General features: G+C 32.9%; 1 protein-coding gene across 1 annotated transcript; it reads right to left on the minus strand.

The window, feature by feature from the left end:
- Window positions 1-1,685: 1,685 nt before the first annotated feature.
- On the minus strand, window positions 1,686-8,934 carry LOC114194078 (rust resistance kinase Lr10-like). The gene is made up of 3 exons (XM_028084122.1): window positions 8,174-8,934; window positions 7,893-7,925; window positions 1,686-2,846 (listed from the first exon to the last, which is right to left on the minus strand). The coding sequence occupies exons 1-3, from the start codon at window positions 8,928-8,930 to the stop codon at window positions 1,753-1,755; spliced, it is 1,884 nt and encodes a 627-aa protein (XP_027939923.1). The 5' UTR covers window positions 8,931-8,934; the 3' UTR covers window positions 1,686-1,752.
- Window positions 8,935-13,845: the final 4,911 nt, after the last annotated feature.

The following is a 13,845-nucleotide window of genomic DNA, read 5'->3' on the forward strand; positions in this document are numbered from 1 at the left end:
AACTGGCTTACGAAAACCAGTGTACCACTTCTTACAAGCTAGTGACTCTAAAACGCGAAAAATAGCGCTAGATCTCAGATTTTTCATCTACCCAAAACCAACCCAAACCCCTTAACAAAAAGAAACTTACCTTATGAGGAAGAAAAGAATCCCGTGTGAAGAGATAGAGATGGCAAATAAACTTGTCCCGTGGGTATTGGACGAACTCATCCCCGTTTTGACGGGAAATTCCCCATTGATTGGGTATAAGTATGGGGAATCCCCGACTTTTTCAATTCGGTATGAGGATGGTTATGGAGATGTACATATCCCTGCCATAATACCCGTCCTTGCCATAATATCCGTCTCTGCCATATCTTCATCATCATTTAAATTATTAAAATATTCACAATTATAATTTTTATAAATGATCGTTGTGGTTAAAATAATCTAATACAAATTATAATTTTTATAACTATTGTGAAAAAAAACGCTGTACTTGTAAATTTATAAAGAAAAATTAACGGTGTGTATATTTTTTTTTTCTAAAAAAAATTACCAATATAATACTTAATAATTTCTGTATAATTATTAGAATTAATTTAAAAATAATTATATAAATATTTAATAAAAGTGTAAATTTTAATAAAAACCAATTTTAAATTCGTGCGTATGCAGGATTGGTGTATGTTTGTTTGTTTATTAGAAGAGATTTAGGAGTTGAGAAAGAAATAATAAATATTTTTATAATAAATATTTTTAAGTTTATAATTAGGTTTTGAATAGAATTATTGTGAAAATTTATTTACAGGTTTAGGATAAAACATCGAGTGAAAACATAATTTGTAAATTTTGTAAAAATACATAGGATAAAGCATATGCACAAATATTGAGTGAAATTTCTAAAAATATAACAGACATGCAAAAATATGTAAAATAGACTCACTAAAAGGATAAAACATGTGCACAAATATTGATTGGACTTTCAAAAAATATAAAGGATATGTAAAAATTTGTAAAGTAGACTCGCTAGAAAAATAAATCACTGTATGAACATATTGATCTAATGTGTATTATTTGACTTATTTAATTAATGCATTGACAAACTAGTCTAATATGTATTGTTAGACTTGTCTAATTAGTATATTGAGACACTCGTTTAATTATTTAATTGATTTGTCTATTTATCATGAGTTGTGAGATAACTATATATTATTATAATTTTTAATAATAATGATAAATGATAAAATATTAATAATTAAAAATAAGTATCACATAAAGTTTTACAATATAATAATAATAATAAGAATAATAATAATAATAATAATTATTATTATTATTATTAATAGTGACAACCAATTTATTTTCATTCTCTTTTGTATTTGTGATATCTAATTATTATCACTATTACATATAATACTCTAGTGACAATAAATGTATTACTATTGTCTTATATATTTGTGATATTTTATTATTTTCACTATTACATGAAATTATTAGTGATAATTACTTTTGTCACAATAAAATTTGATTTTAGTGACATTTAAGATTATTGTCACAAGTACAATAGTGATAAAGATACTAGTGACATCTTAATTATTGTCACAAGATGGTATTGGTGACATATTTATAATTTTTAGTGATGAATATTAATATCACTATAGTTACTTTTTCTTGTAGTGAGTGTTTAGAATAAAATGGATGCAAAATATTATTGTTCATCGTAGAATTGTATATACTGTACAAACAAAGTAATTTCAACATTGAATACATCTATTTAGAGTTGATTGTTTGATCCTCTATCACCGTTTCATCTGGGTAGAGAATAGGTTTTGGAGGCATTTCCAAGTCTTCAACATCTCCTTCAAGCATTTCTACTACTCTATCCATTGAGGGACGATCATTTGGTTTCAATTGTATACACCACAGTGCCACTATGATCATCTTCTTTATTATTTTCCTTTCATCCTCTGTCATATCTTCCATTTCAATAATTTCCTCTTCTCTAATGTGATTATAAATCCAAAGTGGAAAGTAAAGCTGACTTGAGTGTTCTACAAGGGGGTTTAAATTCTTTCTCTTGCTTGCCATCTCCATCAAAAGCATTCCAAAACTATACACATCAACCTTATTGGATATTCCTCCAATGTTATTATAAAATAATTCTGGAGCCATATATCCAATGGTTCCTCTTGCTGCAGTCATTGTGACAATGCTATTATCTATTGAATATAGCTTTGCCAACCCAAAGTCAGAGATCTTCGGTAGAAAGTTTTCATCTAGGAGGATGTTGTGGGGTTTTATATCAAAATGCAAAATCTTCATCTCACACCCATGGTGGAGATAAGCAATCCCACGACCCACTTCAATTGATATATTATATATTTTTTCATAACTTAAATGAACCCTCTCATCTTTTGAAAAAATAAATTTATCGAGAGATCCATTGGACATGAATTCATACACAATATAACGCTTTGAGCCATGAACACAAAATCCAATTAACTTTACCACATTTTGATGATGTATTCTTCCGATGGTTGCAATTTCACTGATAAAATCTTGTCCATTTCCTTTGGATTTGTCTAACATTTTGATTGCCACACAAGGTCCATTGGACAACTTTGCCTTAAATACCGAACCAAATCCTCCTTCCCCTAATTTCTCTTTAAACCCTCCAGCCATCTTCTTAATTTGCTTGTATGAGTATCTAATAGGTGCCATATTATTTTTCTTAAGATAGTTTTCAATATTTTGATACATTGATGCATATCTTTTCCGCCATTTGCATATCAAAACCACAACAATCAATGGTGGTATTCCAAGCAAACCTCTACAACTCCATGCCATCAAGACAAATGGGGTACCTGCGAGAAAATTTTGGCTGAGTGAATAAATATCATGGTAAAGAATCATTTGATTTACATTGTTAATATAAATACAATAAGGTACACGTTAAAGTAAAAGATTACATGATGAAAAAGTAAATTTAATTTCTAAATTAAACAAATATCAATATACTTAGTTGTTGTCGAAGTTCCTAAATCTAAGAAAGTTTTTCTTTTATAGGATGTAAGAAAATTATCTTCAACGAGGAGCATGTATTCTCATGTGAATGTTTAGATAATGAATTTGAAATTACATATAATATAGTTAATAAATTATAATTTTTTTTATCAGCAAAAACAAATATAATATATTAATGGAGCAATTGGGTTGCCCCAACCCGTATACAACAAGCTTAATAACATAAAAAGGAAAATACAATATAGTAATACATTATTTAGTTGCCCTCCCTGCAACAAGGAAAACCCAACACAATATGACCAATGTTTATTTTCTAGCTATAGTATTTTTGACAATATGTTGAATGTACGATTAATCTCTTCCACTACAATAGCAACATTCTTAGTTCCTTTATTCTTATAGTGTCTTTACCCCTCAAATAGATGCAACACTTGTGATATAGATTGTCTTCTAGTATTAAATGTGTAAGACCCATGGGAATTAATTAATTAAATAGATGTAACACTTGTGATATAGATTGTCTTCTAGTATTAAATGTGTAAGACCCGTGAGAATTAATTAATTAATAAATGCGAGTGGTGGGAACTTTGAGATCATTAAATGTTAATTGGTATGACGTGGAAAAGTATTAGCTCAAATGGTTGAGAGTACTTTAATTGTGTCAGAGGACTTGGGTTCGAGTCTTATGTATGCAATTTATGCGTTGATTGATTTATTATCATTTTGATAATATAATTGTGTCTATTGAGTGATATTATAATTGTAGAACTTTGATAATTATCACTAAATATAAGTTGGTTGAATGGTTGTGTATGGATTTGACCTTTTTTTTTGGTGAGTATTGGGTGCACAAGAGACTGAATTGGGAGTAAGGTTGACGCAAGGCATAGCTGGACAAGGAACCTTAATTTTTGCCCTTTTAATCAAGCATTCCAGGTAGGGATGGCAAAATGGGTCGGGCCCGACGGGCCAGCCCGTTAGCCCGTTAGTAAATACATGGGCCGGGTCCAGAAATTCAGCCCGGCCCGTCAAGCCCGCTGGCCCGTCGGGCCAACCCGCGGGCCAAAACGGGCCGGCCCGCGGCCCGTATCACTTAATAAAAAAAACAGCACGTGCACATTTTTTCAGTATCCCTCCCTCACACACACTCTGCGCCCAGACACCTCACACACTCTGCGATTGCGTCTCTTCTCGACTCTTCTCTACGCTCACTTCTCCTCCACCCACGGCGTTTTGGTTCTATTTCAACTTCGTAGCGTTCTGGTTCCATTGCAGGGCTGTTTGTGTTGTGATAATTTTCTTGTTTAATAGATCATTGTTGTTGTATTCTTAATTGCAGGAGAATTTCTTTTGGTAATATAAAATTGGGACATTATTCAGTCAACTAAATTTGAAATGAAAAAAATTAAAATCTGATTGGGCCACAAATTATACAGATGAGAAAAAACTGGCGGGCCGGCCCGCCAGCCCGCGGGCCGGGCTCAGAAACGCAACCCGTTTTACCATGTCGGGCCAGCCCGGCCCGGCCCGTTGGGCCAAAAACGGGCCGGGCCAAAACAGGCCGGGCTGGCCCGTTTTGACACCCCTAATTCCAGGTTAGGGGAAGCTGCTTTGTATGTGTATAAATTATGCTTATGGTTTTGCGTTTCTCTTATCAAATTGATTCTTGTATGCTCTGGAATTGTGATATACTTGATGTGTATGAACATTTGTGGATATTGGTTTACTGTGCTAAGGTTATTTTTCTATTTTTAGGATGAAAGGGGTAAGGGTTTTGGTTCAGAATGAGGGATCATGGATGAGTCCCAAGATTATGGTTCAAATGTGATTATAATATGTCTATTTGGGTTGTTGGTGCTTATATGGTTGTTTAGTACGAATTACATTGTGTTGGTATGGTCTTGTTGGTTGATTTCACCCGCATAACGGATACCCGACATATATAGGTACAGATACGAGACAGATATTTATCCAGCGGGTAGGATACAGGGGAGCTACTACTTGTACGTCACCCACCTTGTTGACATCCCTACTCATGATGTCCAGAAGATATCCAAACTCAATAATCACACATTTTCCTTATATAATTTGTTGCCCTACAACTAAAAAAGAGGTGACTTATTATTTCCTCATTATTTCCACACATTACACACATTCTAGTTCCCAACTCTATACCTATATTGTACAAATTGTTGTATGTTGCAACTTTATTTAACATCATTCTCCATGCAAAGTGTTTAATTATTGGTAACGCTTTAATTCTCCAAAACTTATCGTAGAAGACTTCATCCTCACCTTTGATTCCATTCTGCAACTTCTTATATGCAAACTTTACAGTATAGACTTTTATTTCTTCATCCTTCCATTGCCACTCATCATCACTATCCTTAACTAATACACCCTTGTAATTGGTTCTACATTGCATTATTAAGTGGTTTTTCTCATTCGAACCACTCTCTTCTCTATTCAAGCTTCCATATCCATCGGTTTTCGTACCAATACCCAAACTCTCTAGTGTAGCATGTTTTAGGTTTGAATTAGCAAAGAGTCTAGGGTATTTATCCCTCAAAGCAAAATCTCCTAACCAAGTGTCATCCCAAAACAATATTTATTTCCTGATCCTATTTCCAACAAATACTATTGTCAAACCAGTTACCACTTTGTCCTCTCTCGCACGTTATCATAACATTTCTACCATCCCGAGCCGCTAATTTGATTCTTATTCTCCTTTAGGCTGTGTTCTTTTGTAGGTATGAATATGGGAGAGAGTGTGAAGATGGATTTGGGTGAATGAATTTGTGTGTTTTTTTTAGTGGATTTAGAGGATAAAGTGAGTGGATTTGGAGATAAGTTTTATGAAAGTTAGTGAAAGATTTGATTGATGTGATAAATAAAATAAATTATAAAAATATATAGAATTAGAAAGTTACCAAAATACCCTTGATGGAAAAAGAGAATGATTTTGTAGTTTGATGTTATAAAAATAATTATAATTAATTAATACGAATTAAAAAAATATTAAAATTATATGAAATTTTAAAATAAAAAAATTAAATTTTTATGAATGTAAAAAAAATTTATAGAATTAAATTTTTAAATAAAGTTATACAATTAATTTTTAAACAAAATTAAAAAAAAATTAAAAAAAGTTAAAAAAAAAAATAACACATACGCACCGGTGTCGTAACTGGTGTTAAGCTCTTCTAGGCACTGGTTACGGAACCGGTCCGGTGCCCACACACACACCACTGCTACAGTCACTCACCACCTTAGTAATAATATACATGAAGAGGGTAGAAAAGTAAATGTTTATATATCATGCCAGATCTATGCAAAGTTGAGAGGATGAATTTTTAGAATAATCCCGTAATCAGTTGAATGAGAACACAGAATATTTTTAAATCCATCTTCTCTAATACACATGAACAGTAAAAACCTTTCAAAAGAACATAGGCTTAGTGCTCTCCATGACCTATATTTTGACATAAGATGTCTTTCCATAATCCAGTTTTTTCCTTTCCTAATCTCCATTTCCACTTTCTTAGTAGGACTATATTAAAAAGTTTTAAGTCTTTGAATCCTAATCCACCTTTTTCCTTAGTTTTACATTGTTTCCCATTTTATCCATGCAATCTTCCTACCCTCGTATCCCATCCTCACAAGAAATCCCTCTATAGTCTCATTTCCTTTAGCACACAATGTGGAACTTTAAAAAATGATATGAAATAGAGGGATTGCTAATAACACATAATTTATCAAAGTCGCTCTTCGAGCAAAAGATATATTTTTCCTTTCCATCTAGCTAAACTTTTTCTTATTTTTTATATCATATATTTCCGAAACTCCTTTCTATGATTTCCTCCTATTTGTATCCATAGGCATGTAAAGAACCGACAATAATCCACGGTTAAAGATTACTGCAGATCTCTCTGTGATCCTATATTAAACTCCTATGCCTCCTATCCTGCTTTTATGAAAATTTACCTTAAGTCTAAAGGCCAATTCAAAACATCTGATAATGCTTTTTATAACCAAGATAGTTTGGGTATACGCCTTACATACAAACAACATATCATCAACGAATTGCATCATGGAGATCAATATTTCTCTACCACCCACCTTAATCCCTTCTAGTAAACTCTTACCCTAAGCTTGCCTAAGTGTTCTTGCTATAGTCCTTCTACCACTATTGGGAATAAGAATGAAGTTAATGGATCCTCTTGCCTTAAACCTTTTTGAAGTTTAAATTCTCCTGTCAGACTACCATTAACTAAGATAGATAATTGATGACTGTAAGCATTCTCTTATCCATTTAATCTACATAGAGCAAAATCCTAGCATTTTCATTATGTACGAAAGCAATTTTCAATTGACTGAATCATAAGATTTTTCAAAATCTACGTTTACTATAATATACTTACCTTTTTTTCCTCTTAACTTCATCTACCACATTTGCTACCAACACACTATCTAATAATTTTCTATTTTCTAAAAAGTTTACTGCTCTAAGTCTGTAACTTTATTTAATACTGTTTGCGGCCTCTTTAAGATTGGCGTATATTCATTCGGTCCTTGTGGATATTTTGTCTTGCATATTAAGCAAACAAACGATGCATTACTTCCTTTAGGCCACTTTTCACATCTATGAAAAGTTATATGTTATCTTTACCAACGGATGGAGGAAGAAGATTTTGAGAACTGAGGAGAAAGTCATCACGTAACTAATTCTTGTTATTATTCTTAGTGGCAAACTAAAGCATATACGTTCTTGTCATGATAATAAAAAGAAAGTCTGCATAAATTTATTAGTAAGATTGTGTGAACTTTATATATATCTCATATATAACTAAAAGAATTGGTCAATTATGATGATAAAAATTTCTTACCTGCTGATTTCTGTATCAGCTCTTCCAGTATACCTATATATATCACCCAAAAATGAAAGAAATATAAATTTTAGAACATTGTTGATCCCGACTCCATCGTACCAAGAAGACTATTTGCATAATTTCATAAAGCTATAATGCATGAGCTTTTCTTTTACAGCAGCTTTCAGTTCTTACTAATACAGGTAAAATACAAAAAATAATGAATTGTTACTTTTTTTTTAATTAATTGAATAAATAGAACAAGTATGTGTGTGGTACTTGTTTTAGAATCCACTCACCGAAGTTGCAATATTGAAGCTTCTGTATAGAAGAGTCGAAATAGCAATAGGTTGATGAGAGTAGACAATTCTGGCAGGCGAGTTTTACCCAAGAAATCTCAAATCCATAGGCCAAGCTGCTGTGCATGGAAGTGTAGGAATGGTTATTGAAAGTCCTCAAAGATGTTGGAGCAACAAGCTTTATGTCACACCCAACTTCAATGTCCTCTGCTTTCAGGTCACCAACAAAAGCATATGCATAGCCCTTTGAGTCCCACTTCACGCACTCTTCTGTTTTCACATACTTTACATTCTCTCTCACTGAATGCTTACAATTCACAAACACTATATGCTTGAAACTCAGCGATTCCCAATTTTCATATGAATCTAGACCGGCTTGGTATGGACCCATGCGGTGCGTGTAAGTGTCAGAGAAATTGGAGCGAGAGAGGGAGCGGAGAGGAAGAGAGGAGCAGTTATGGAGTTGAAGAGCAGGATCAACCACTCTCACTGTGTACTTGTTGTAGTTGATTGCCTGAACATGGTATTTTGCAGAGTGCAGATACAACACCGTAACATTATTCTCACAACCAACCTCATACCTTTCCTCACCACACTTTTCTGGGTCGCCTTTTAATCGAAATGGATAAGTGATGTTGCTGATTTTGCCACACGAAGAAGGAAGACAACGAGCATGACTTGTGTGGAGTAGAAGTAGCAGTAGTACCACCAACAATGTTGTCTCTCTCCACAGCATCATGTCCAAACTGTTTCTCATTCAATTAAAATTTGAATGCAAAAGTTAGATTTTGAAAACCAGACAGACTGAAGACTTTATGATACAAAATTTTAAATACTCGTTAAATGCGTGAATTCTTATTTAGGTATTACATCATGTAATTTTGTTACTGGAGTTCTCTGAGTTTCTAAAACAAAATAAAATCAAATAAGGACAAAATCTTAAATATATACTAAATAATGGAAAAGTTATCGAAATAAAATTTTATATCCTGATTCAAAAGCAATGTTTATATTTTTCTTCTTTAAATATTTGCAAATTATTGAAGGGCTAAAAGTTCCACCACATGTACACTTGTGACGAAAAGAATATCATCCCTGTTGATAAGGTCTATGGAGCCAGAAATTGTAATAGATTTCAGAGTTTTGTCTTACATAAACACTTAATAAATATTTTAATTAGTACAATTATTTTTTAAATATTTGTTTAAATTACATAAATAAAATATATTTTATTTGTATGAATTTTAATTTAATAAAAATTATTAGATATTTAAATTAATATAATTTAAATTTTAATCTAATTTAATATATGCTAACCCGATTTCTATTTCTAAATCTGGTTAACATAATTTTTTAAAATGTACTTTCAAATTATAATTTAAGAAATGTTTTAATTAATATAATTATTTTTTAAATGTTTATTTAAAATAACATAAAATAAAATGTCTTTTATGTGTTTAAATTTTAATTTAATAAAATTTAAACAAAATTTATTCAATATTTTAATTGATATAATATATAATGTTTATATAATATATTTTTTAAATTAAAGTTTAATAAATATTTTAAATATTATTTAAATTAAATTAATTAAAATATATTTTATTTGTTTGAATTTTAATTTAATAAAAACTTAAATAAATTTATTAGATATTTTAATTAATATAATTTAAATTTTAATCTAATTTAATATATGTTTATTGGATTTCAAATTCAGTTAACATATTTTTTTTAAACTGTTTTTTAATTGGATTTCAAAATTCGATAAATTTTGAAACTAGATTTCGAAATTCGGTAAGTTTCTTAATCAGATTTCAAAATCCAATAAATTTTTTAACTGGTTTTCAAATCCAATAAATTTCTTAATCGGATTTCGAAAATTCAGAAAATTTCTTAACCAAATTTCGAAAATCTGCACAACCAGTATATAACAATTTGGGGTGCGAGGATCAATAAATATAACTGCAGTACTTACTAAGGGAAATATTTGGTATCATAGTAAAAATTGTGGGGGTGTAGAAGAAAAGTTAGAAGTGCAGAAAGAAACCTGCAATTTTGGCTAGATCCGTCTCAACCGAATTCCAACTTTAATCAAATGTACATGTGCAAATGCATTGTCTTACATAAACACTTGATATATGCAAATACATTGACGGAGTCGAATGTACATATAACTAATTAATAATTATTGATTAGTATGTATGTGAACAAATATAACTCACTCTTGGGAATGGCATAGGTAAGGTAGAGACAAACTTTATTATTTAATTTTTCGTCTTTAAATTAAAATTTTAAATAATCTGATTTTAAACCCCTTGTACGAGGACGAAAACAGATTAAAAAGTCAGTTGGGAGACTCACATATCAACTATAGCCACCAAATTTTTCTGGCGGGCCGAGTGTGAAAGTGATGAAGAAACAACAATGGCAAACATTTAACTCCATAAGCAAAGAATCCTCCTTTGAATTCCCTCGACCATGGCAAACATGCTCATTACGCTTGCACACTCCAAGAATTACTACCTTTTCATCAATATCACCTTCGGGTACGTCTATACTGTCCACTAGGTCACATAAATCCTAACCCCACTGATACCGAGTGACATACTCCGGACTTGATAGCTAACCTGAAATAGTGCTAAATAAACGAAAAAAGCTTGCTCTGCTATTATACAAAAGAGTTTAAGTAGGGCCACAATAAACAGGGCAAATTAAACAATCACAAAAGTAATGGTAAAGGCAATAGAGGTTCAATGGAGGTATAGCAATCGGAGAAATGAATCATTCCTGAAAAGGGAATAAAGGAAGGACAAAGTAAGTGACAGAGACTCAAAGGAAATGTTTATGAAGAATGACAGCAGAGAAAGAATCATACCACACATGTCTCCTCATTGAATGCAATCCCATAATTTTATGCTCTCCCTTATATTACGTGAACTTTTGCACAATTTCTGACCCTCTCTATTGCTTGCCACTTGTCCCTCCCGCTTAACTCATTTGTCCACCTCCTTTGTGCGTGTTACAATACTCCCCTCTTGAACACCAACCTTGTCCTCAAGGTTAAAATTGGGATAGGATTGCTGCATAACTTCCACGTCTTCCCAAGAACTATCACCAATATCCCATTTAATTAGCCATTGCTTAATTTCCTTCCCATTGTTGATACGTGTTCGAACATGCTGATTGGTTGTATGAGGGGTCTAAACTCATTTGTAGTAAGGGGCAATGGTAGGTAGTGTTGCTTTTGATCACCATGGAATTTTTTTAGCAAGGAAATGTGAAAGACCGAAAGTATCTTTGCAGATTGGGGAAGCAGTAATTTGAAAGCCACAGTGTAGAAATCGTGCAACGAAATGATTAACGTTTGGACAAAAACCAAGAGGGGTGAATTGGTTTTAATATTAAAATTAATACTTTAAAAATTTTCTGAGATTTTACCATTTAATTTAATATTAGTTCTTTTAAATGCAATCGTAGATACAATAAAGAGATAAGGAAGAAGATTTGATACAAGTATTTATACTGGTTCAGATCAAAAGATCCTACTTCCAGCTGTTAATCTCTTTAAACAAAGAGATTAACTCAATCAATAATAATAACACTACAATCAAATAATCAAGATAGTAGGGAAAAGAAAACACCTCTCTTGAAGACACAAGAGATGAAAGTAACTTTCTCTGAATCATACAGAGACCTTGACCTAGCTTTCCTAGCAATAAAAGCACTCAATCTCCTAGAAACCTTCTTTGGAAAAGTTATCGCTCTACCCACACTAGGCTTTTCAAAGCGCTTTTAAGAACACTCAGAGAACTTCTTTGCAAACACAACACTAAGACTCTAGCTCTCAAAAAGGTAAGTTTGAAGTAGCACTGCAGTTCCTTAAATAGGGGTTTTGAAAATTAGGTCAAAAACTAAACAGTCATGTTCAAACTGCCAAGGATAATCGATTATCACTATAATCAATTATTCCAGTGCATTTTCTAAAAACAAAAGTTTGAGCAAATAATCGATTATCTAGGGTGATAATTGATTATTCTAGTGGGTTTCTAAAAAAATTAGCTTAGCTTAAGATAATCGATTATGCTAAGTGATAATCGATTATCATAATGGTTTATACAAAAATAAGAGAATTGGAGTGATTACTATCTTGCTGTTGATTATAAGCTATTCTAAACACTTTAAGGCAATTACAAGATAACTTTAAACATAGAACACTTGGCTTCAGATTGTCTTCCGGATGACTTTTGAGTTTCTTTGTCATCATCAAAATTTTGCTTTAACATTAACTTGTCTTCTGCTTTTGCCAACACACAGGCCCAATTTTCTCAATAACTTCGAATGGGCCAAAATACCTTAAACTTAATTTCTTGTTCTTCCTTAACACGACTGAATGTTGCCGATAAGGTTGTAGCTTGACCAAAGCTAAATCACCCACTTCCAAAGTAAACATTTATGTGGTTTTTATCTTCTTGTCTCTTCATATAGTTTTGAGATTGGTGCAATTTCACCTTCAACTTGCTCAGCACAATGTCACAAAATGTCAAGTTGTGATGGGGGTTTACCATAAATATTTTGGTAAGGGGATGTGCCCATGCTATGATGGAATGCAAAATTGTACCAATATTGTGCCCAAGGAAGCATCTCGACCTAGTCTTTAGGATGATCAAACACGTAGCATCGAAGATACATCTCTAGAGTTTTATTGAGATTTTCGGTTTGACCGTCGGATTGTGTAACGTCCTAGCTGAAAATTAATATTTAAAAATAAATAAGAAATAAGATTTATAAAACATCACATTTATTCTCGCAATTTCCAAAAAACATGGGAAAATTAAAAGTTTAACATCGCTTCCGTAGTAATTAAAATCGTACTATTCAATTATTACAAAACCAAACCATAAAAAAATACAAAAGAAAATCATAATAAAACTGAGTAAATAATCCCGTCGTGATCCCCACTCCGTCTCTACGTATCCGCCTGCTCACCTGCATTAACATCTGCTCCCATGTAACAAGTTACGTGATCACCGCCACACACACACAGATAGGGTGAGCTCATTTAAATAAAACCAAACACATAAACTATTAAATACAACATCGCAACCTTAAAACCCCGAGTTAGTATTCTTCTCCTTTATTCCTTACTTCTCCACTTCCAATACTTTCATTAGACGTCTATCATTTCTATACCCTTTAGGTGAGAACGATAATCGATCTTTTCTGCACGAGTGTCTACTCGCCCCTCCGACTACAGGCCACCACCTGATAGTCCACACGTAGGAATAACTTTGCCATAACATCTCACCGTGACACCAAGTGGAGCTCCCCGAAACAAACATAAAGTTTGTAGTTGTTCCAGACTACCAAAACTCTATCAGAATCACTCTGAAGAGGGCAATCACCCGAACCTCGTCGTACGAGCCACAACTCGCACACTCCACTGGACTTCCTAAACCACCAGGCTACAACCTTGAGTTGTCACGTGTTACCCCAATACAAGATTACACTCGTAACTGGGCCCCCAGCCAAAGCCTTGCATCATGAACATCACCTAAAGCTGTGTAGAAACCTTTCCTCGCGCACCATCACTGAACCAAAATCGCTTGGCGCGCATCTCACGTCGCCAGGCACACACTAGGTTCAGACCGCCAGGCGGGCATCACACGACGCCA

Source organism: Vigna unguiculata, chromosome 8, assembly GCF_004118075.2.
Source record: "Vigna unguiculata cultivar IT97K-499-35 chromosome 8, ASM411807v1, whole genome shotgun sequence".
Classification (NCBI taxonomy): Eukaryota; Viridiplantae; Streptophyta; class Magnoliopsida; order Fabales; family Fabaceae; genus Vigna; species Vigna unguiculata.